The sequence below is a fragment of the Protopterus annectens genome, chromosome 3.part1 (assembly GCF_019279795.1).
Source record: "Protopterus annectens isolate FY-2018-M chromosome 3.part1, PAN1.0, whole genome shotgun sequence".
Taxonomy (NCBI): domain Eukaryota; kingdom Metazoa; phylum Chordata; order Ceratodontiformes; family Protopteridae; genus Protopterus; species Protopterus annectens.
The window spans coordinates 581,544,445-581,569,344 of NC_056732.1; the positions used below are offsets into that span (position 1 = coordinate 581,544,445).

General features: G+C 44.5%; 1 protein-coding gene across 4 annotated transcripts in view; it reads right to left on the reverse strand.

The window, feature by feature from the left end:
* Nucleotides 1-24,900, reverse strand: part of BRD1 (bromodomain containing 1) — a 2,713,326-nt gene that overhangs the window by 50,761 nt on the left and 2,637,665 nt on the right. For all 4 annotated transcript variants that reach the window (XM_044066979.1, XM_044066978.1, XM_044066977.1 and 1 more), the window contains one exon: nt 3,320-3,474. In XM_044066979.1, the coding sequence (XP_043922914.1) occupies nt 3,320-3,474 (155 nt within the window). The remainder of the gene's footprint in view (nt 1-3,319; nt 3,475-24,900) is intronic.

The window sequence follows — 24,900 nt, forward strand, 5'->3', positions numbered from 1 at the left end:
GAGATTCTTCTAAGGAAGAAATCGGAGCCGACGATGGAGCCGAAGACAATTGTATTGGCTCCGACGCTACCACAGTCTCGGTTCCGACACGACCCGGCTCCGAGCTCAACGGAGTCGGAGGAGGAATATATTGAAGGACAGGGGCAGGCATCGACTGATGAGTCGGGCTCTGAAGCATCTGGGCCAGTGCCTCGGACTTAAGAAGTCGACTCACTACCCTCTGAAGGTCATGATCCGACAGCCTCGATGACCTAGAGGAGTGAGATTTATGGCTCCGTTCAGACAGCAGGGGAGATCCTGGAGCCGAATGAACGGAGCCAAGGGATGGTGACCTGGACCTCTTCCTAGATGTCGGCTCCGAAGGTCTGGTCGGAGCCGACACAGGAAATTCTAACACCTCGGCTCCAGCCGGAGCCGAGGGAACCACAGAAACTGTGGACTGAGACTCATCGGCTCCAGCCAGAGCCGATGTAGGCGGAGGTTTAGAAGCCTTAGGTCTCGGCTCAGTTGCTGGAGCCGAAGACCTAGAAGCCTTGGAGGGCTTCCCTGAAGACACAGTAAGGGAATCCTCAGGCTTGAGTAAACCTCTTAAAATTAACTTATTTTTTCTTTCCTGCAGGACCCTGGGACTGAAGCCATGGCAAACAGCACAGGAGTCCTGCAGGTGCAAAGGTCCCAGGCAGTAGACACAAGAAGTGTGACCGTCTGTCAGAGACATTTTCTGACAGCACGCATCACACTTCTTGAAGCCTGAGACCTTTGATTCTTTAGACATTCCGAAGTGCAATCACACACACAGTCAGAAACACACTGATTACACCCTGTCTAGTTTTAGCTTAAAATAAAACAACTAACTAGGTTTTAAATTAAGAAAAAATAACACACACACACACCCACTAGGGAAGGAAGAAGGCCTGAAGGCCCAAGGGAAGAACTTAAAGTTCTTGTGGGGAAAAAACAGGAATTTAAGAAAAAGGGGCAAGAATTCCTCTAAACTAAGGGAAATAAGTATAAAATTTAAAAATAAAGGGGTTTAAATGCACTAACTTTACTAGAAAGTCACTTACCAAGAACCGGTAGAAAACCAACACCTCGATCGCTGTAGCGGCAAACGAGATCTGAGGTAACTCTCGCCTAGCATTGTGGGATATAAGGGGAGCCTCGAGCCGGTGGAACCAACTCTCGAGCTTTTAGAGTGGCCGAGTCGGAGCCGGGGTCGGCTCCGAACCCATCCAGCAAGATGAAGGCGAGATAGACAACTTAACATCTGTTTTTTCTCACAGAATCACCAAGAGCTCTGGAATCTAGCTGTTGCTTGAAGAGCGGCAAACTAGATCTGGGGTCAGTCAGGGTTGGCAGGGGATTATGGGTAAAGGGAGGAGCTAGGAGCTCGGATCTATGCTGTGATAGAAGTTGCCGGCTCAAATCCGAGATCGGATCCATATCCCAAAGGTTGCTGACAAATGAAGTCCTACTTCAGATTATATTTTATTACTTGAGTCTGAGTTTGGTAATTTAAGGCCACCTTTTTATCAAACCTGTCCATGGCCCTATTACCTCTGTCTGACAGCAACACATTAGTTGCTGGTAGAAGCTTAGTAGGTTTATCAGTTGATCTAGAAAAAGCAGAAGGATCTGAAGTGTTTTTGTAGAGATACTTCATGTTCTCAGGTACCTTATAGAACCCATCAGGCTTCTTGGGTGCTGGAGACTAGGAATTGGGAGAATTAGAAGTGGTTGGAAAAGCATCCAGGAAGGCATTTAAAACTGGAGGGACAGGAAAATGCATGAATGCCTCTACCTTCACAGCAAGTTATAGCATCTTTTTGTATGTCTATCACCTGTTTGGATTCCCAGTCAAAATTCTGCATCATTGTAGGGTTAGTTCCCACCAAAGTTTTTTCCTCCATGGAGGAGTCAGGGGACAAGATGTCATCATCAGAAGCAAGCTGTCAAAGAGAATGAATTTGTGAATCTTTGTCTAAACCAGATTCCTCCTTCTCAGATTAAAAATTCATGTTGCCCCTTCGGGGAGGGGGATAGTGAAGGAGTAGAAAGAAAGAAGAATGTTTCAAAGATAAAATTTGGCCTTTTATAAGCCTTGTGAAAAGTCACCCAATTCATTGTCTTGAGATGTCTGCATTGGGGAAACATATTTGGTTTTCCTTTTATTTTTCTTAGGGATAAACATCCGCCCTCATGAAGCATGGTGGGGTCAAAACCTCCTCCCTAACGAGGATATTTTAGGTACACATTCCAGTCTCTCTGAATTGATCACTCTCCATTTCCCCTTCTAAAACAGATAGGTATGAACAGTCTTACTGGACATGTGAGAGTCAGACCCTATACCAGCCTCCAGTCAAGGTAGTGGTAATGGGCTTCTGAGAAACATTAAGGCTTCCTGATGCTTCTCAATGAAAGCATCTGAATCAGACTGGGAAGAAAATTCGGACCTAATTTTCTTGAACTTTCTAGGAGCAAGAATGACAGCGGCAAAGAGTTCCTACATTTTACTTTGCTTGATGCACTGAGTGTAAGTATACATTTAAAGAAGAAAGCCAATTACAAAGGGTTCTGGCAGTAAAAGATTGGCAGGTCTTACAATTTCTGTAATTATGTTCAGCACCTAGACAGACTAAACGCTGGGAGTTGTGACATTTACAAGGGATCTGCTTACCACAATCACACTTCCTTTCTAAGCTGACACTAAAATCTTTTTTGAAAAAAATACAAGAATAAAGATAATCTCCCCAACTGGGTACTTACCTCAATAAGTCTAAACAATGGTAGCATTCAACAACAATGCACAGAAAAGGAGGGACCCCGGGGGGGAGGGGAGCAAAAAATTTGCATATATACTGGCTGCAAGACAATCAGAGGGGTTCTTATGCTTCTATGTCTGCATATGTACCCTATTGCAGATGGACTGTGGTCATATGCCATACATAAGGACATACAGAATACTTTGGCTTTGTTACACCAACCATCTGTCAGGTTACCTTGGCGAAAAAAAAACATCAGTATTGGAATACTGCCACAGTGATCTAAGAAAGTACATAAAAAGCAAGCATCGATGCTAAGTCTACTACCAGACAGCAGCTGCAGGCCAATGCCAAGATGCAGCAACAATTACACTGCGATAGTAAATGGTGAAATGAGCCAGGTTACACTCGTTTATATGGCTGAATGCTGGGAGAGGATGATGTCAAAACTATGTCATCTAATCATATGACAATAAAGTACTAAGGGTGTGACATGACAAAGGGTCAAGTCTGTAAAACAAGATCACTTAAAAGAGAAGCTTAACAATATTACATACCAACTTCTTTTGTTGTCAAAAAACAGTACAAGGAACAGCCTTTCCACAGATTTTGCCTGCTTCTTTTCTCCAATTTTAAGCACTTCATAAGGAGGAACAGGTATTGTTACACCATTGTGGCTACAGCCAACACGTGGCATCTTCGGGTCAATTATCTTGATTAAAACAAAGAGGAAAAAAATTACTTTTTTTGCAGAAGAAAAAGTGCTCACCTACATATTTTTCCAAATGGGTAAAACACACTACAAAAATCAGACAGATAATTACTACAGTAACAAAATCTCATGTCTAACTAGAAAAATAAATGCTGCTCATACGGATAACCAAGATTTCCTTATGTAAACCAATATGAAAACACAAATATGTGAGGTACTTATCCTAACGATAGCTCAAGAAGAGGTCACATCACATTTGAGTTTACCCACCTTTCTGCATCAAATTTCTGAGATGGAATTTCTTCCATAGGAAATTTATATTCACTGTGAAGTCCCAATGCTCAAGTACCACACAGTTTAGGTACGGATACAGATGACACAAAGCCCTACGGCAGAAAAAGTATTGTCCTGTATTTTCTCTGGTTCTTTCAGCCTGCGTTCAGTGCAATAGCAAGTGACAAGACTGGTGTGCTAAATTACATGTGACTAGGCAACGTAAAACATCATCATAAAAGCTATATCCATTTGCAATCTATAAAAACAGAAACTGTCCGTGCTTAGTGATTGGCTCTGTGGTCTAGCAGGATAACGTCCTGACTACAACCCAGATTGCACAACTCTGAATATCAACATCTGATGGAACACCCAAGCAAAATAGGATTGGACTTGGCAGCCAGCACCAACTCACCCCTTGTAGGGTGAGTGGTAGTTCTTGTTGGCCCATCATACAAGTGGAAGATTGAAATGGCTAAGATCAGGTATGTGGGCTTGGTAATGTTAGCCTTCAGTGTGCACGGAGACATAGATATAACGAGGGGAGGGCACAGCATACCTCCTGCTGAAACTGAAGTTCACATTAGCCATGGAGGGTAGAGTTAGAGCCTCAAAATAAAAGCCTTTACTGTTAGGATGATGAGATCAAAAAATACCAGTACAGCTGCTTTTTGGATACCCCCCCCCCCCAAGTTAGCTCTTACCCACCCCTGTATTTAGGATATCCACTACAGGGGAATGAGTGGTTTTAAGACATACTGGGGAGGCTTAATTTTCAGCAAGTATGTGGGCAAAAAATATATAAAGAACATTTTAGAGAGATAAATATGCCCACACATTACTCCCCTAAACATTTAAAACTCAACACAAAAAAAAAAAAAATAATTATTACCATAAAGTTCCATCTGCGCTGTCGATCTTCACTTATACTTGACTGTGGGTTCGGTTCCGATATACAGAACCGAACCCACATTCAAGGATTAAGTGAAGATTGACATCATCAGATCAAATGGTATGCAAAAAATAAATCACAGTGCCACTACACTTGGAGGAAGTTGTTTGAGTGCAGCCCACTGCACATGGTGGATGCCCAAGAACTTGATCTGGTCTCCTTCAACCTCCTCCTGTACAAGCAGCATGGGGAAGCTATCCTTTCCTGCTGACAATGTGGGCATTAGATCACAAGACCTGCCGAGAGGCTCTAGGGCCAACCAATGTCAATGAGGTTTCAGTTCATGAGGGCAGGCCAGCAGCTGATGCTATAAAAGCCTCCCAAATGGTCAAGGTAAAGGGCTTGGCAGAAACAGACACCAGATATGGTGTCTGTGAAAGTGTCTGCCTCAAACATCAATGTCTGAAAGCAGGCCTCCCAGATTTTTTTTTTTTTTTTTTTTTTTACCTTGAGTTCTTTTTCGGCTTCAGAAACATTGAGAAATGGCTTTGGACAACATGACAAACCAGGACAAGACAAGTATTCTCTTTATCAGTATTCTTAGAGATTCGGCTTTATCCTTTATGGTCCTTTTGGTAAATAAGGCAAACTGGAAATAACTGGGCATGCTGTATTCCAGACCCAAGCAAAAATGCCAAGTTATGAAAATCTCTCTGCAGTTATCTGCCTTCCGCATCGGAGCTACTGAGTCACTGCATCATCTAGCAGTGACTCAGTAGCTCAGTTTGTTGATGGCGCAGTGGCGCAGCAGTAGCATTGTTGCCTCACAGCAACAGGTTCTCCAGTTCAATTCTCAGCTGGAGTGCCTTCTGTGCGGAGTCTGCTTGTCCTCCCTGTATTTGTGTAGGTTTTCTCCGTGTACTCTGGTTTCCTCCCATGTTACAAAGACATGCATCTGGAGCATTTTGCCCTAGGCCTCCGCTGAAAATTGGCTTTGTTCCAACTCGGACTATCCCAGTAAACACATGACACACCCCCTACTTAAATATACCAACTCCGAGATTGCACTACAGTGAAGGAAATAGCAAAGTCCCAAAAACGGCCAAGTGAGTTTTTCCCCTGGGGGGTGGGGGGTGGGGGGGACATCGCTGTTCCGTGTTTTCACTATTTAGTGGTTTCGATATTTACTGCTCGATATAAGACCTTTTTAAGCTTTTTATAAGCTCTTTTAAGCTTTCAAGCTTATGATATAGATCCTGCGAACCATGGCTTCTGCTGTAGCAGGCAACTGAGTAAATGTCAGGAAAATCCTACTAGGACAGCTGTACTTTATTTGGGGTTAATCAGAGTCTCTTTATTTGATGGCAGGTGTGTACCCAAGAAGACTGAATGCTGTAATTAAATCAAAAGGTGTTCAACAAAGTATTAGTTTAAGGGTGTACACACTTATGCAACCAGCACATTGTACATTTTTTATATTTTTTCCCCTAAAAGATTTGATTGGTTTTCAACTGAAATGTACAGGTTTATAGGTCACATTAAAGGTGGGGAAAATTTAGAAATTATTTATTGTGGTCTCATTTTTTTTTTTATCACAAAAACCTGGCATTTTAACAGGGGTGTGTAAACTTTTGATATCCTCTGTATGTACTCACCATTCATTCGTCCTCAATGTGAGGGTTACAGGTCTGCCTCGGCTGCATTCTATAGAAGACTTTGGATCCAACTTTCAAGCTCCTCCCTCTACTCATAATGCCCTAGTCTATTGACAATAACTCTGATCAAGTTTGCTGCCTTAAAGATTTCTGTATATAATAAAAGAGGAGAATAGAAAATTAAGGCAGGGCTCAAACCTGGAACTACATAATTCCAAAAGTCAATCAGGTCACTCCAGAAGGGGGGAGGGGAGTTGAAGAATGAAAATGGACAACAAAGGTGCCTAGTTATGGTGAGCACATAACTTTAACACCTGATGTTGTCCTTTTTATTCTTCCTCAATGCATGGGGCAGAGTCCCCACCTACGTAAATCTGGAGTGGCCCTCACAGGATATTCCAGAGAACTGCTGTGCCAAAAGCAGCTCTGCTTCTGGAAATTATGTCCAATTTTTAATGAATAATACAAGTATGAGCATTAGACCATGTGGTTGGTGCACAAATATCAATGGAAGTTTTAGACCAGAAGACAGATGTGGTAGCCACAGATCTAGCTGAATGAGTCTTAGGTGGTTTTGGTAAGGAGAGGCCTTGTTGAAAATAAATCCAGGAAATGTAATTGGTTAGCCATTTGGCCAATGTAACCTTAGAAACTGGAGAACCCAGTTGACTACATGAAAAGGAGACAAACAGCTGGTCCGTTTTCCTGAACTCTTGTTCTGTGCAAGTAGAAACATAACAGATGTAGTGTGCAATCTCCCTTGTTTGAAAATTTTGGAAAAAATTCTGGTAAATCAATGGCTTGATTTATGTTTGAGTGAGATGTCACTTTCAGTAAAAAGGAAGGACTGGTTCACAGAATAACCTGTCTTTAATACAATAATAAAAGGAGCTTTCGATGAGAGAGACAGGAACTCGCAAATCCTTTCAGCAGAAGTAATTGCAAGTAAAAATGCTGTTTTCCAAGACAGGAATTTTAACTAATTTTTTGCTGAATATTCAAAGGGTTGTCAAGTTAAACCTTGCAGTACCTGTCAAGTCCAGGAAGGTGATGGATCTGAGCAGAAAGCTATCCTTCAGAAAAGCCTTCCATGACTTGTCAGCAGCCAAGCAAGTATCATCTCCTGAGTGAAAGTTTGATATGGCTGCCAACTGTACTTTGTTTGCGGAAAAACTAGCACCTTTTTTAAGAAGAGCTAAAAAAACTCAAATACAGAAGAAATAGGGGCAGTAAAGGGATCAACATCATTTTTCAAAGCCAAGAAATGCACATCTTTTCCGCTTGCTCTTGTAAACCCTCTTAGTGGAACCCTTCTGTGAGGACAAAAGAACATCATGAACTGGGGAAGACAGCCTGGGCCATCTAGCTATTCATGAAATTGAAGAATCCACGTAGTTAATTTAACGGCTGGAATATTGGGATCTTTTACCTCCAAGAGATGTGACAAGACATTTGGCCTGGGATCCAGTATCCAAGGAAGAGAAAGAGGAGTTAAAATGCCAAAGCTGGCGAGGCCAGGAGGAGGCAATGAGGACGGCCAAGCTCTTCAACTTGTTGACTTTCTGTAAGAATTTTGGAATAAGAGGTATGGGCAGATAAGTGTAAAGGAGACCGGAGGGCCAAACGTGGTCTAAAGCATCTCTCTGAGACTCCCCCTGTGGGGGATCAGGGTAAAGTATCTACTGCAATTGTTGTGGGAAGAGGAAAAAGGTTGCAGCAAGGTTGGACACAATGACAGAATTTTCTCTGCCACTGATTGAGACACCACTCATGAAACACCAGAATGGACCTGATGAGTCTCTCCGCTAGTACTTTGGATTTCTCCAGGATGTGCAATGCCACTAGAAAGCAGTTGGAGGAGATCACTCATTGCCACACACTCACAGCTTCTCAACAGGGAGGGTAAGATTGAGTTCTGCCTTGTATGTCAATGTACCAGACTAGAGATACTCTGCAGATAGCTTGAATCTCTTACAGGGATAAAGTTACAGTTGTGTACACTTACCATAAATGTAGATGTTCGAGTGTATTCACTGTTGCAGTCATTACACTTGGGTAATCCTGCTGGCAGGCTGCCCTCAGTCGGCCTGAATTCCAAAGTCCTGAGTCCTGCGTCGGCTGCTGTTGCCCCTCCCCTGACGTCAGGTCATCAAGGGTATAAAAGATGCGGCCAACGCCATTTTCTTTAGTTTTTCTTGCCCCAGATGTCAGGTGCCCCCTAAAAGGTTAGCCAAAATTTATACATATCTATATATCTATACATATATATATATACATATATATATATATATATATACATATATATATATATATATATATACACACACACACACACATATATATCTATATATATATATATATATACATATACACATATATATCGATATATACATATATCTACATATATATCTACATATATATATATATATATATATATATATATATATATATATATATATATAAATAAATAAATACAAATACATGTACCAATATAAACTTTACCTTCATCTACAAGCAAATACACCACATAGGTTATATTAATCAGAGAAGGAAAGATAGGTTCCATCCGAAGAAAGGGGGGTGACGGGTGGGTGACCTGGACTGCAACAGTGAATACACTCGAGCATCTACATTTATGGTACGTGTACACAAGTGTACTATGTTCTTCATGTTTCACTGTTGCAGTCATTACATTTGGGTAGAGTCCCAAAGCTATGGATGGGAGGCTGGAGCTAAACAGCATTAGGAGCGGCTATGAGGCCCTGCAGAACTGCAGTGGCAAAGCCTGCCCTGGATTTACAGTAGAGTGGGAGATGATGGTGCTTTGCAAAGGTGTGCACCGAACTCCAAGTAGCAGTCTCTAAAATGTCCTTGGTTGGTACTCCCCTGAGAAAGGCTGCTGAAGTGGCTTGCAGCTCTGGTTGAATGTGGCCTAATGCCCTTAGGCACTGGCTTGCCATGGTGTAAGTAGCAGAAACGAATGCAATGGCCTATCCACTTTGAAATGGTCTGCTTTGAGATGGCCTTTCCTTGGGATCCTGTAGCATATGCCACTAGTAATTGCTGTCTTTCTGAAAAAGTACAGTTTTGTACCTACCATAAATGTAGATGTTCGAGTGCTCATACAGCTGCAGTCACTACAGATGGGTTATCCTGCCGTCAGGCAGGTCCTCGGTCAGCCGAATTCCAAAGTCTAGGTCTGGCGTCAGTTGTCGTCGCTTCTTCCCGGACGTCAGTGCGGCAGGGGTATAAAAGAGGCAGCCGACGCCATCTTCTTCAGTTTTTCTTGCCCCAGATGTCAGGTGCCCCCAGAAGGAAGGCAAAACATAAACTTATGTAATCATGAAATACAGAATAATCAAAAAACAGTAGTTGCAAGCAAATACACCATAAAAGAATACCCCAAATAGGTTGTATGAGAAGGTGTTTGTCATAAGGCCTGTCCTAAGAGGGGATGGGGGGGGAAACCTGGACTGCAGCTGTATGAGCACTCGAACATCTACATTTATGGTAGGTACAAAACTGTACTATGTTCATCGTGCATACAGCTGCAGTCATTACAGATGGGAAGAATCCCAAAGCTAAGTAGGGGTGGCAGGCACTAAGTGGAACTAGGAGGAGCAAGGATGCCCTGCAAGACAGCTGTGGCAAATCCCACTCTAGATTTAGAGTAAAGTGGAAGGTGATAGTGTTTGGAGAAAGTGTGCACTGAACTCCAAGTGGCTGCTTCCAAAATGTCCTTGGTAGGAACCCCCCTGAGGAAAGCTGCAGAGGTAGCTGTGGCCCTGGTGGAGTGGGATCTGATGCTTGAAGGCACAGATTTTCCATGGAAAGAGTAACAAAAGCATATGCAGTGGGCTATCCATTTTGAGATTGTCTGTTTGGAGATAGCCTTTCCTTGAGCACCTGTAGCATAGGACACAAAGAGTTGCTCGGATTTCCTGAATGGCTTTGTCCTGTCCAAATAATAACAAAGTTGTCTGTGAATGTCCAAGGAATGCAGTAGTCTTTCCCCTTTGTTTTGTGGATTAGGGTATAAGGTAGGTAAGTGGATAGTCTGATTCAAAGCTACACTGGATACTACCCTTTGGCATAATGGTAGGGTTGGTTCGTAAGGAAACTCTGTCCTGATGGAAAATGATGAAAGGTTGCACAGCCATGAGGGCCAGTAGTTCCGAAACCCTGCGTGCTGAGGTGATAGCCAGAAGGAAGGCTGTTTTCCATGACAAGTATTGTAGTTCTGTTGAAGCAGCTGGCTCGAAGGGAGGAAGGGTCAGCTTTTCCAATATGATGTTGAGGTCCCAAGCAGGGACTGGTGGCTTCCTTGGGGGTTTTATATTCTTTGCCCCTCTGAGGAACTGTCTTAAGAGAGGATGAGAGAATAAAGGAGGATCTGTGTTGTATTGTGCAGAAATGGCTGAAGCGTGGATTTTGATGGAGGAGAAGGAAAGTCCACTGTTTAACATCTCAGCTAGGTACTGTAAAATTTGAGGTAAATTTATTACCCAAGGATTCTGGCCCTTTTCCTGATTCCAGGCACAAAATCGTTTTCATTTGGCGGAGTAGGCTTTTCTAGTAGAAGGTCTTCTGGCCTCCAAGATGACATCCTGCACCTCCTTGGAGAGGAGGGTCTGTTGGGAAATCAAGGGATTCTCCATGCAGCTAGATTTAGGGTTTTGAGCTGGCTGTGAAGAGTCTTGAAGTTGTGCTGGGACAACAGAAGAGGCACTAGAGGTAGGATCCATGGTGGGGAATGTGTCAGGCTCTTCAGGGGCGGATACCAGTGTTGTCTTGGCCAATCTGGAGCAATGAGAATCATTTTCGGCCTCTCTGCTCTGGCTTTTAGTAGAACTTTGGGCAGCAGAGGAAGAAGCGGAAAGGCATAGACTGTCAACGTTGTCCAACTGAAAGAAAGTGCGTCCACTTTCCAGGCCTGTGGATGATAGGTCCTTGAACAAAATTTTTTCAATTGGTAATTTCTGTGGGTAGCAAAGAGATCTATGTCTGGCTGTCCCCATGCCTGAGTTATCTTTGTGAAAACTTGAGGATGTAACTTCCATTTGTGTGGATCTGTCAAATTTCTGCTTAGGCTCTCTGCCAGTGTGTTTTCCTTCCCTGGCAGGAATTGTGCCTGAAGTTGAATTTGCAATTCCAGTGCTGTGTTCCATAGGGTCATGGCTCGTCTGCACAGGGGGTATGAAGGTGTCCCCCCCCCTGTTTGTTTATGTACCACATCACTGTGGTGTTATCTGTCCTTATCAATAGCTGGCCTGGATGCAGTAGGTCTTTGAAGGCCATAATAGCATTTTGCACTGCTAGCATTTCCTTTTGGTTGATGTGTAGGTGCTTCTCTTTTTGGGACCATTTTCCCTGAATGCACTGATCTGTCATGTGTGCCCCCCCAGGCGTAGTCCGAGGAGTCTGTTGTGATGATTTGAGTTGCTTGAGGTACGCAGAAAGGGAGACCTATGTTTCTTTGGCATGCTTGAGCCCACCACAAAAATTCCTTTTGAAGACATGGAATGAGTGGTATAATTGTTTCCAAGCTGTGACTGTGTTGAGACCATAAGTTTTTTAGGTACCACTGAAGTTTCCTCATATGCAGCTTTGTACATGGGATCAGTAGGATGCAAGATGCCATGAATCCCAGAGCCTGCAGGACTTTCCTTGCAGTCAGCCTGGTGAAGGTTGCCATTTTGCTTTAGTACTGAGACAGTTGCCCTTGTTTGTCTGGCGTGAGGTAGGCCATCTGGGTGGTTGTATTCAAGCTGGCACCCAGGAAAATTATTTGTTGAGAGGGTATTAGTTTTGATTTCTTTTTGTTGACTGTGTATCCCAGAAAGTTCAACAGTTTTATTACAAACGCCAGGTGTTTCAGAAGTATGTCCTTGCTGTCCGCTTGGATCAGGCAGTCGTCCAGATATGGGTATATTTGTATTCCTTGCAGTCTGCAGAAGGCAATTACTGATGCCAGGCATTTCGTAAACACTCTGGGCGCAGTAGATAAGCCAAAGGGCAATGCAGAGAATTGATAATGGGTTGAACCTGCAAGAAATCTGAGGTATCTTCTGCAATCTTGTCTGATAGGGACATGCAGGTATGCCTCCTTGAGGTCCAGTGTTACCAGCCAAGACTCCTTGCCCAGCATGGGAAGAAGCTGCTGTAATGTGAGCATCTTGAATTTTGGTACCTGTAAATATGTGTTTAAGATGGATAGGTCTAAGATAGGTCTCCAATTTTTGTCTTTCCTTGGTACCAGGAATAGTCTGGAATAAAACCCTTGACCTTGTTCTTTTGCAGATACCTCTTGAATCGCTTCCATGTCCATGAGAGCTGAAATTTGTTTTTGTGCCTCTGCCCTTTGATTTTGTTTTTGTGCCTCTGCCCTTTGATTTTGTGGCAGGTTTGGCATGCCTCTCATTTTTGGAAGGGTGTGAAAGTGGAACCTGTAGCCTCTGTCTATAATGTCCAGAATCCATTTGCCTTTTGTAACAATATGCCAATTTCTTGAGAATAATGCCAGTTTTCCGCCCAAAGGTGCTGCCATTAAAGCTTTTCTTGGCAGGTAAGGGGGGGGAAGTCATTGTGTCTGCTTTCTGAATGACTGTGATCTATCTTCTCCACCTCTTGGGGTTGGTGCTTGCCACTGTCTGGCTCTGAAAGATCCTTGAGGTTGCCCTCTACCCCTTGGGCGTCTGTATCTGCCTCTTTGAGGTCTGTCCATGGCTGGAAAGGACCAATTTTTTGAAGGCCAGTTTCTGCTGAAACACGGAGGTTGTACCTGCAGGAAATCTTTCACTGTTTGCATTGATTTTGCTTTTTCCTCCATTTTCTTTAGTACCTCCTCAGCTTTAACACCAAACAATACATCTTTTTGAAGAGGTGCATCTAGTAATTTAGCTTTGACATGATCTGGTAAGGCTTGCTCTTTGAGCCAAGCATGTCTACGTATAACAGACCCTGTAACAGCAGCTCTACATGAGGCCTCTAAAGCATCAAAACCACACTGCAAGGTATGTTTACCCACTTGCTCTGCACCATGCAACAAATCCTGCAACTCTTTTAAATCTGGCTGTTCTGGTTGTGTCATTTTGCTTTTCAACTGAGATAAAAAAAAACTGTTGATACTTTAACATATGGAACTGACAGTTTAATGCCCTCATGGTTAAAGTGGCCGAGGTATACACCTTTTCCCCCTACCTTTCTAAAGCTCTGGATTCTCTCTCTGAAGGTAATGGGTTTTTAGCAGTAGAAGCCTTAATTCCCTTGGGACCCTGTGAAATAGTTTCTGGGTCAGCAGTATGGCTTTTGTATAGGAACTGGTGTGAATCAGGAACCCGGTAATACCTGTCTGGTTTAACAGGAGCTGGAGGTAAAGAATCTGGATTGAGGCTGGCTTCTGTGTACACATCTAATATATCTAAAACAGGAGGGATAGCCAGGGGCCTATGCTGGGGGAGCAAGAGAAAATCCCTGAGCCTTTTCTTGGAATCTGAGTAATCTTGGCCTTCCCAGTGAAAGTGTTCCCTCAATGTATGAAGGGTTTCCCCAAAAGAGTAGTCCCAAGGGGGGGGGGGGAGACCGAGGGAATAGACTCCTCTGCATCAGAGTCTTCAAAAGGAGAATAGGTATAGTCCTGGTCCTCAGAATGTTCAGCGGTAATAGAGGCTTGATCTGAGGAAGGGGAGTCTTCCTCTAATCTGGGCCTTTTGTCCGAGGGGGGTTGAGAACCCCTGATAAGAGTAATCAAATCCTAAGCCATTTTGAGCATCTGTTTTTTTAGGCATGGGGCCTTGAGAGGGGGTCTGAGGTCCCTGTTTTTTGGTTTTCATGGCTGCTTTAGATTTTGTGAAAGCTTTAATAGAGAAGGAGGAAGGCCTGAAGACACCTTGAGAAGTGCCAGGCCTGTCTAAACTCTGAGTTTCCCCGCCAAGAGTGGCGTCGGTATCTGCAGTAGAAATGGGGACCGAGGAGCCTTCGACCTCGGGTACTGAAGACACCGGTACTCAGGGGCTGCGTAGGCGCCTCGCTGAGAACCGGTGAAGCGGTAGTCAGCCTTAGCGTGGTCAGTAGTAGTCGCGGACCTCGTATGTCGGTCCTTATCTTTGCGTCTTTTACTCAAAACTGGAGTCGGAGTATCCAACAACATAATATAATTAATTTTTTTACCAAAATAATGAAGGGCGAACTCCGCCCGACGCTTAATAGTGCGCTTGTTGAATCTAGCACAAAAACGGCAGGCCGAGACGTCGTGGTCTGGGGCTAAGCAAGGTATACAATAAGAGTGGAAATCCTTATGCGGTATTTGCTTCCCACATGAAATGCAATTATTAACTTTGTCTGACATCGGTCTGAGGCAAGAAAAGTTTCCCCAACGGGGTACTTAGCTTTCAAAGACTTTGGCTGAAATATTTTCGTAAATCTCAGGAGCTGGCCGACCGGCACTTGCGAACTGCTTCTGCTTCGGGCACCGCGTGGCAAGAAAGACTGGAGAAGATGGCGTCGGCTGCCTCTTTTATACCCCTGCCGCACTGACGTCAGGGAAGAAGCGACGACAACCGACGCCGGACCTAGACTTTGGAATTCGGCCGACTGAGGACCCGCCTGACGGCAGGATAACCCATCTGTAATGACTGCAGCTGTTTGCACGATGAACATCTTTGGTTCTGTCCAAGTAGAATCTATGCCGTCTGTGTACGTCCAAAGAATGCAGAATTCTCTCCCCCTTGTTCTGTGGATTTGGATAAAAGGTTGGCAGATGAATAGTTTGGTTAAGAGCCACACTGGACACCACCTTAGGCATAAATGTTGGGTTTGTCCTCAGAGAGACCCTGTCTGGATAAAAAATGATAAAAAGGTTCCACAGCCATGAGTGCCTGTAGCTCTGAAACTCGTCTTGCAGAAGTTATTGCTAGGAGCAGAGGTGTTTTCCAAGATAAATACTTTATATCAGCAGTAGCAGCTGGCTGAAAAGGAGGCAGGGTGAGTTTTTCCAAGACATAGTTGTGGTCCCATGCAGGCATTGGTGATCTCCTAGGAGGCCTTAAATTTTTGGCTCCTCTGAGGTACTGTTTTAATAAGGGATGAGAAAAGATTGGTGGCTCTGTATTGTAATGAGCCGAAATGGCAGAGGCATAAATTTTAATAGATGAAAAAGATAGGCCTTTGTCCAGCATCTCAGTTAAGTAATGCAAAATCTGAGGAATATTTGGCACAGCTGTATCAGTTCCTTGTGCCTGGTTCCAAGCACAGAATCTCTTCCATTTTCCAGCATAAGATTTTCTAGTAATGGGCCTTCTGGCATCCAAAATGACATCCATCACAGCTTTGCTGAGAAGTGTGTTTTGTATGTATCCGCCATGCTGCCAGGTTTAAAGTCCTGAGTTGGCTGTGCAAGATCGGATTATTTTGCTGGGACAGTAGATGAGGTAAGGTCCAAGCTGGGCATTGAGACAAGTATTTTAGGATTGGAAACCAGTACTGGTGGGGCCAGTCTGGGGCAATCAGTATTATTTTTGGCTTCTCCTGTCTGACCTTTAGGAGTACCTTGGGGAGGAGACGCAGTGGGGGAAAGGCATATACTGATAGGTTTTTCCAGCTGAAAGATAGGGCGTCCACTTTCCATGCTTGTCTGTGGCAAGTCCTTTTTAGTTAGTAGTTGTGAGGGGAGGCAAATAGATCTATGTCCAGGCATCCCCATTTCCTTGTTATCATGCTGAAGACTTGTGGATCCAGCTGCCACTCATGGGGATCCATGAGATTTCTGCTTAGTTCGTCTGCCAGAGTATTTTTCCTTCCTGACAGGAATTGTGCCTGCAGATGTACTTGGTAAGTTAATGCGGTGTCCCATAAAGTCATAGCTAGTCTGCAAAGGGGGTAAGAATGTGCGCCCCCCCCCTGCGTGTTTATATACCACATGACCGTGGTGGTGTCTGTCTTTATCAGTAGTTGTCCCGGATGAAGTAGGTCCTTGATGGCTGTCAGGGCATTCAGAACAGCTAGCATCTCTTTTTGATTGATATGTAGATGCATTTGGGTTGAGGACCATCTGCCCGGAATACATCTTCCTGCCATGTGGGCCCCCCAGGCATAATCTGATGCATCCGTTGTTATGGTCTGCCTGATTGGGGGTAATGTGAATGGCTGTCCCTTGTTTTAGTGACAAGCCTTTGCCCACCATCGAAACTCTTGTTGTAGGCAGGGAATGAGAGTAATCATGGTTTCCAGGCTGTGGGAATGTTGAGTCCGAACGCTTTTTAGGTACCATTGAAGTTTCCTCATATGCAGTCTTGCATAAGGAATTAGTAGGATGCAGGATGCCATGAAGCCCAAAGCCTGCAGAATTTTTCTTGCAGATAACTGGGCCTTTGTTGCCAACATTTTGAAATAGGTAGTCAGTTGCCTTTGTTTGTGTGGCGTGAGATAAGCCATCCGGACAGTTTTATTTAAGCTTGCACCCAGGAATATTATCTCTTGAGAGGGTACCAGTTTTGACTTCTCTTCGTTGACTGTGTACCCTAGGCATGTTAGAAGTCTTTTCACAAACGCCAGATGTTGCAGAAGAATGTCTTTGTTCTCTGCTTGAATTAGGTAGTCCAAGTAAGGATATATTTGTATTCCGCTGTCTGCAGAATGCAATTACTGGTGCCAGGCACTTTGTAAAGACTCTGGGTGCAGTAGATAAGCCAAAGGGCAGTGCAGAGAACTGGTATAGTGCATTGACCAGCCTTGACTCTGAGGTATATTCTGCAAAATTGTCTGATTGGGACATGCAGGTATGCCTCTTTTAGGTCTAGAGTTACCAGCCAAGCGTTCTTGCCCAGCATGGGCAGAAGCTGTTGCAAAGTCATCATCTTGAATTTTGGTATATCCAGGAATGTGTTCAGAATAGATAGGTCCAGTATTGGTCTCCAGGTCTTGTCAATTCTGGGAACCAAGAACAGGCTTGAGTAAAATCCTTGTCCCTGCTCTTGCTCTGGTACTTGTTGAATGGCCCCCATGCCCATGAGGGATGAGACTTGTTTTTGTGCCTCTGCCCATGGATTTTTTGGCAGATCTGGCCAGCCATTTGCATTTGGCAGGGTATGGACATGTAACTTGTACCCTTGTGACATGATATTTAGATTTAGAACCCACGTGTCCTGGGTTATAATGTGCCAATTTTGAGAAAAAAGTGCTAATTTTCCCCCTAAGGGTGCTGCCAAAGATAAGTGCTTGGTGCAGGCAGGGGGAAGTCTTTCGGACCGTTTCCTGTATGGTTGTGATTTGTCTTCTCCAACTTTGGAGGTAGAAGCACCCCATTGCTTTGACCTGTAGGAAGCTTGAGCCTGGGATCTGCCTCTAGGGTGTCAGGATCTGCCCCTTTGAGGTCTGTCTGACACAGGAAAGGACCAATTATTTGTAGGGCAGTGTCTACTAAACCTAGGTGGCTGTACTTGTAAAAAAATCTTTGACAGTTTGCATAGATTTAGCTTTGTCCATTTTCTTTAACACCTCCTCTGCCTTAACAACAAAGTATCATGCTTGTAAAGGTGCATCTAATAATTTAACTTTGGCGTAATCAGGCAGATTTTGTTCCTTTAACCAAGCATGCCTCCTAATTACAGAACCCGTAACTGCAGCCCTGCAGGTGGCCTCCAAAGAATCAAAACCACATTGCTAAGTATGCTTTCCAACTTGTTCAGCTGCGTGCAATAAATCCTGCATTTCCTTGTTTTCTGCACAGAGTTTAATATTTTCTGTTTAAGCAATGCCATGACATGTTGCTGACATCTGAGCATATGAAACTGACAGTTTAAGGCCCTTATAGCCAAGGTAGCAAATGTGTAAACCTGTTTTCCACAACTATCCAGTGCCCTAGAATCTCTGTCAGAAGGGGTAGGGTTTTTCCCAGTGGAAGCCTTGATTCCTTTGGGACCGTGTGAAATAGTTTCAGGGTCTGCAGCAGGGTTTTTAAAAAGGAATTTATAAGAGTCAGGAGCCCTGTAATATCTGTCAGGCTTAACAGGTGCTGGAGGCAAGGAGTCAGGGGTAAGACTAGACTCCGAAAACACATCATCTACAATATCTAACACACGTGGAATGGCTAGTGGTCTGTGTTGAGGTAGTAAAAGGAAATCCCTGAGCCTCTTTTTAGATTCTGAAAAATCTTGGCCCTCCCAGTGGAAATGCTCCCTCATGGTATGCAAGATTTCCCCAAAAGAATAGTCCTCTGGAGGAGAAGCTGAAGGTATAGATTCTTCAGCATCAGAATCCTCATTGGGGGGAGAGAATATTCCTGATCAGAAGAGGAATCAGAAGAAATAGAAACCTGATCTGAAGATTCATAGTCAGTGTCTTGCCTAGGCCCCTTATCAGGAGGGGGATGGGAACCCCTGATCAAGGTAATTAAATTTTCGGCCATCTTGGGCATCTGTTTTTTGGTTATAGAGGCCTGTCCACGTGGCTCTTGAGTTTGTTTCTTTGCTTTAAAAGGTGCTTTAGTCTTTGACTTTGAAGCGGAGGTTGGTTTAATGTAAAGATGTTTAGGTCCGAATACACCCTCAGAAGCCGGTGCCTGCTCAGTGGCTCCGGACCCATCTGAAGAAATAGTATCAGAGGCTCCAATACCTTGAGTTTCCAGCGGCATGGCCAACTCCACGTGGGAGTCAGTAGCGGCCTGCAACTCTAAAGTAGTGGGCGTCAGGGGCTGCGAAAGCTCCTCACTGAGAACCGGCAACTGGCTTAAGAGAAGCTTCGTCATCGGTTTTGGGCCTCGGCTGTCTATCTCTCCTTTTCTTTGCGTTTTTTGTGAACTCCGGTAGCCGGATGGCTATCCGACAACATTTCTGGATAACTACACCGGCGTCCAAAATAGTTTAAAGCAAAATCACAGCGACACTTAATTGTGCGTTGGTTAAACCTAGCATAAAACCGACAACCAGCAACGTTGTGATCAGGGCCTAGGCAAGGAATACAGTAAGAATGAAAGTCCTTATGAGGTATTTGCTTTCCACAAAAAATACAATTATTAAACTTTTTCTGACATCGGTCTGGAGCAAGAAAAAAGTTTCCCCAACAGGGTACTTGGCTTTATTGAAGACTTCGGAAATGAAACTCTAACATGAAAATCTCAGGAGTCAGCCGACCGACACTTGCAAACTGCTTCTGCTTCGGGCACAGTGCAGCAAGAAAGACTAAAGAAAATCACGTCTGCCGCATCATTTATACCCCTGACGACCTGACATCAGGGGAGGGGCGACAGCAGCCGACGCAGAAACCAGGACTTTTGAATTCAGGCCGACTGAGGGCACCCTGCCAGCAGGATTACCCAAATGTAATGACTGCAACAGTGAAACACGAAGAACATCATCCGGAGATGCCTGCAACACCAAAATGACTGCTCTCATCTCCAGGACACGGATATGCGAATTGGTCTCTTGGGGGGATCACACACCTTGTACTGCCTTCCCAAGAAATGCCCACACTGCAGTTGGGAGGCATCCATGGCTACTGTGGCTACCAGGGGAGACGGAACAAAGTGGTGGCCTAGGAGAGTCTCATCCATACAGGTCCACCACTGAAGATGGTTTCTACACATCTGAGCGAGTCTGACTGGATATGAAAGAGGCTAAATAGACTACTCCACTGTATAACACACAGTAATGTACTAAGTGGACTAATACTATAGATGCTGCCATGGAACCTACAACCTGCAGAACCATTCAGGCAGAAGGAATAAGGATAAGAAATGATTTGTTGAACCTGAGACTTGACTGTGGCCACAAGATTGGGGGGGGTACATAAGCGGTTTGACTTGTACTATTTCAGATGAGCACCAATGAACTCCAGGCTCTGAACTAGTAATAGCTTTGATTTGGGCATGTTGACTGCAATGCCTAGAAATTAGCAACTTTGGAGCAAATAGTTCCTGGTCTGTTCTAGGAGATGCTTAGTTGGAGCAGTGAGGAGCCAGTCGTCTAAGTATGGAAACACCTGAAGCCCTTGCAGTCCCAAGTGAGCTACTACCACTGCCATACACTTGGTAAACACTCTGGGGGCTGTAGTGAGTCCAAATGGCAGAGTTCTGAATCAATAGTAACTGGCTCCCAGCCAAACTGCAAGTGTCCTCTAAATCGGCCTATTTTGATGGGATAGTATGCATCCTTAAGACTGACTGACCACATCCAATCATCCATGTGTTAAACAGGTAGAACAGACTGAACTGTGCCCATTCAGAACTTTGACTTCCTGACATACTGGTTCAGGCTACTTAGATCCAAAACTGGTCTCAGGATCCCTTGTCTTTTTTGTCACTGAAAAGAACTTTGAGTAAATTCTGAATTCTCTCAGGTCTGGTGGGGGGAATTCCTGATCAGATGAGGAATCAGAAGAAATAGAAACCTGATCTGAAGATTCATAGTCAGTGTCTTGCCTAGGCCTCTTATCAGGAGGGGGATGGGAACCCCTGATCAAGGTAATTAAATTTTCGGCCATTTTGGGCATCTGTTTTTTGGGCATAGAGGCCTGTCCACGTGGCTCTTGAGTTTGTTTCTTTGCTTTAAAAGGTGCTTTAGTCTTTGACTTTGAAGCGGAGGTTGGTTTAATGTAAAGATGTTTAGGTCCGAATACACCCTCAGAAGCCGGTGCCTGCTCAGTGGCTCCGGACCCATCTGAAAGAATAGTATCAGAGGCTCCAATACCTTGAGTTTCCAGCGGCATGGCCAACTACACGTGGGAGTCAGTAGCGGCCTGCAACTCTAAAGTAGCGGGCGTCAGGGGCTGCGAAAGCGCCTCACTAAGAACCGGCAACTGGCTTAAGAGAAGCTTCATCATCGGTTTTGGGCCTCGGCTGTCTATCTCTCTCCTTTTCTTTGCGTTTTTTGTGAACTCCGGTAGTCGGATGGCTATCCGACGACATTTCTGGATAATTACACCGGCGTCCAAAATAGTTTAAAGCAAAATCACAGCGACACTTAATTGTGCGTTGGTTAAACCTAGCATAAAACCGACAACCAGCAACGTTGTGATCAGGGCCTAGGCAAGGAATACAGTAAGAATGAAAGTCCTTATGAGGTATTTGCTTTCCACAAGAAATACAATTATTAAACTTTTTCTGACATCGGTCTGGAGCAAGAAAAAAGTTTCCCCAACGGGGTACTTCGCTTTATTGAAGACTTCGGAAATGAAACTCGAGCATGAAAATCTCAGGAGTCGGCCGACCGACACTTGCAAACTGCTTCTGCTTCAGGCACCGTGCAGCAAGAAAGACTAAAGAAAATCGCGTCTGCCGCATCATTTATACCCCTGACAACCTGACATCAGGGGAGGGGCGACAGCAGCCGACGCAGAAACCAGGACTTTGGAATTCAGGCCGACTGAGGGCAACCTGCCAGCAGGATTACCCAAATGTAATGACTGCAACAGTGAAACATGAAGAACATCATCCGGAGATGCCTGCAACACCAAAATGACTGCTCTCATCTCCAGGACACGGATATGCGAATTGGTCTCTTGGGGGGATCACACACCTTGTATTACCTTCCCAAGAAATGCCCACACTGCAGTTGGGAGGCATCCATGGTTACTGTGGCTACCAGGGGAGACAGAACAAAGTGGTGGCCTAGGAGAGTCTCATCCATACAGGTCCACCATTGAAGATGGTTTCTACATATCTGAGCGAGTCTGACTGGATATGAAAGAGGCTAAATAGACCAGTGAACAGTTAGACTCCACTGTATAACACACAGTAATGTACTAAGTGGACTAATACTATAGATGCTGCCATGGAACCTACAACCTGCGGAACCATTCAGGCAGGAGGAATAAGGATGAGAAATGATTTGTTGAACCTGAGACTTGATTGTGGCCACAAGATGGGGGGGGGGGGGGTAAACAAGCGGTTTGACTTGTACTATTTCAGATGAGCACCAATGAACTCCAGGGTCTGAACCAGTAATAGCTTTGATTTGGGCATGTTGACTGCAATGCCTAGAAATTAGCAACTTTGGAGCAAATAGTTCCTGGTCTGTTCTAGGAGATGCTTAGTTGGAGCATTGAGGAGCCAGTCGTCTAAGTATGGAAACACCTGAAGCCCTTGCAGTCCGAAGTGAGCTACTACCACTGCCATACACTTGGTAAACACTCTGGGGGCTGTAGTGAGTCCAAATGGCAGGGTTCTGAATCAATAGTAACTGGCTCCCAGCCAAACTGCAAGTGTCCTCTAGATCGGCCTATTTTGATGGGATAGTATGCATCCTTAAGATTGACTGAACACATCCAATCATCCTTGTGTTAAACAGGTAGAACAGACTGAACTGTGCCCATTCAGAACTTTGACTTCCTGACATACTGGTTCAAGCTACTTAGATCCAAAACTGATCTCAGGATCCCTTGTCTTTTTTGTCACTAAAACGAACAGAGTAAATTCTGAATTCTCTCAGGTCTGGTGGGATTCCCTGAATGACCCTTGTCTAACAGCTTCTGAATTTCTTGAGCTGCAGCTTCTGTCTAACTGGGTGGAACGTTGGGAAGCTTGTTTCTCTTGGGTGATGGTGTATGAAAAAATTGTATAATGTAATCAACCACTGGATATTATGTTTAGCACCCAAGAATCTTGTTAAAGCAGCCCAAGTGTCTGGGTGCAAGGACAAACGTTCCCCCAACTGCCTTCAGAGGCAAGCAGTCAAGGCAGCCCTTCAGGTGAGCGGAAAGGGTCTATTTGGAAAAGAACCTTGGAATCCCTGATTTTACAAGCCCCCTCTGTCACAAGGACAGCATCTTCTATTTGAACTCCCTCATCTGCATCTGAGAGAGATCTCCCCGTGAATCCTGGAAAGACCCTGGGATATATGGAAACACATTTTATTATCTCCTCTCATTCTTTGAGAAGGATCGTTGAGGGGTAGAAAAGTGAATCCCTACGGCAGACAGGGTCTTTCTTTCCTATTCACTGTAGGAAAGCATTTCTTTCACAGAGGGGCTAAACAAGGAAGTTCCCATCAAAAGGAGCATCGATGAAAGATGACTGGAAAGTCTCCACAAAATCGCATAACTGTGTTCAGGTGCGTCTTCTTACAGCAATGCCTGAATCGGCAACTCCTTTGATATAGATAAAAGAGTGGCCAGCTGCAAGGATTATGTCTTATGATCCTATGGAGACAGGGACTCAGACTTTGAGAGTTCCTTATTCATATCCTTCTGCTGCCTTGTAAAGTGCTCCAAAAAGTTCAAAGACCACAAAGCAAAGGTCACTGATGCAAATACACACTTTTCAAATCTGTCTAGTGCCCCACACTCGACAAAGGAGCTCTGTTCTTGGTGGCTGTCACCACAACCATCGCATTGACAGAACACCTTTACTCCAATATGGTCTACCTTTCAGAGAAACTAAAATTTTATCCGGTCGACAAGGGATCAGTTCAACACAGTCTGGTCCCTTCAATGCCTGGCGACTAGGTCGATAAGCTCATTGGACAGGGAGAGCCACTCAAGAATTAGATGGGGAAGAAGCAAAAGCTTCCAAGAATACAGACTCCTGAAGGGATGGGTTATCTGAGGACCAACCACCTCTCTGCTTAACATCTCCAAAGGAGGCATCACCTGGTGATGTGGTGGACCCTTCCCCTTCACTGAAATTAGTACCTTCTGTGAGAGATTCCATAGGAGAACCTATGTGCCGCCTCCTGCATGCTCTCTTTCAGTGAACTCCTTCAGTGTGATGTTATGGAGAGGTGTCTGAACAGAGGGGTAGTTCCTCTATGGGGACCATGCGGACAAACCTTGGTACTGGCTGTCCCCTGAGCAGTAGGCTTTATGGGATCAATGCTCAGAAAGTACAGTTGTGTACGCTTACCATAAATGTAGATGTTAGAGTGTATTCACTGCTGCAGTAATCACATTTGGGTTATCTGCTTGCAGTAGCCCTCAGTCAGCCAGATTATCAAAGTCTTGGGTCCTGCGTCGAATGCTGTTTCATCTTCCATGACGTCAGGTCGTCAGGGGTATAAAGCATGCAGCAGACGCCATTACATCAGTTTTTCTTGCCCTAGATGTCAGGTGCCCCCATAATGGGAAGCAATTATATACAAGGTTACACCTCCAACAAAAAAGCAAATACACCAAAAAGCTTTAAGCATAGCAAACAAAGATAGAGGTATAGTCAATAGAAGTCAGGGGGCTGGAGGGAGGGTAACCAGGACTGCAACAGTGAATACACTCGAACATCTACATTTATGGTAAGTGTACACAACTGTACTATGTTCTTCGTGTTTCACTGCTGCAGTCATCACACATTTGGCTAGATTCCCAAAGCTAAGGATGGGAGGAGGTAATTAGATAGTATAAGGCCCTGCAAGACTGCAGTGGCAAAGCCAGCTCTGGATTTAGAAAAAAATAGCAAGTGGTAATGCTTGGTGAAGGTATGTACAGAACTCCCAGGTAGCAGCTTCTAGGATGTCCCTGGTAGGGACACCTCTGAGAAAGGCTGTAGAGGTAGATGCAGCCCTGGTTGAGTGTGGTCTTATCCCCAGTGGGATAGGTTTTCCATGGTGCTTATAGCAGAAATGAATGCAATGGCCTATCCATTTAGAAATTGTTTGCTTTGAAATGGCCTTCCCCTCTGCCCCT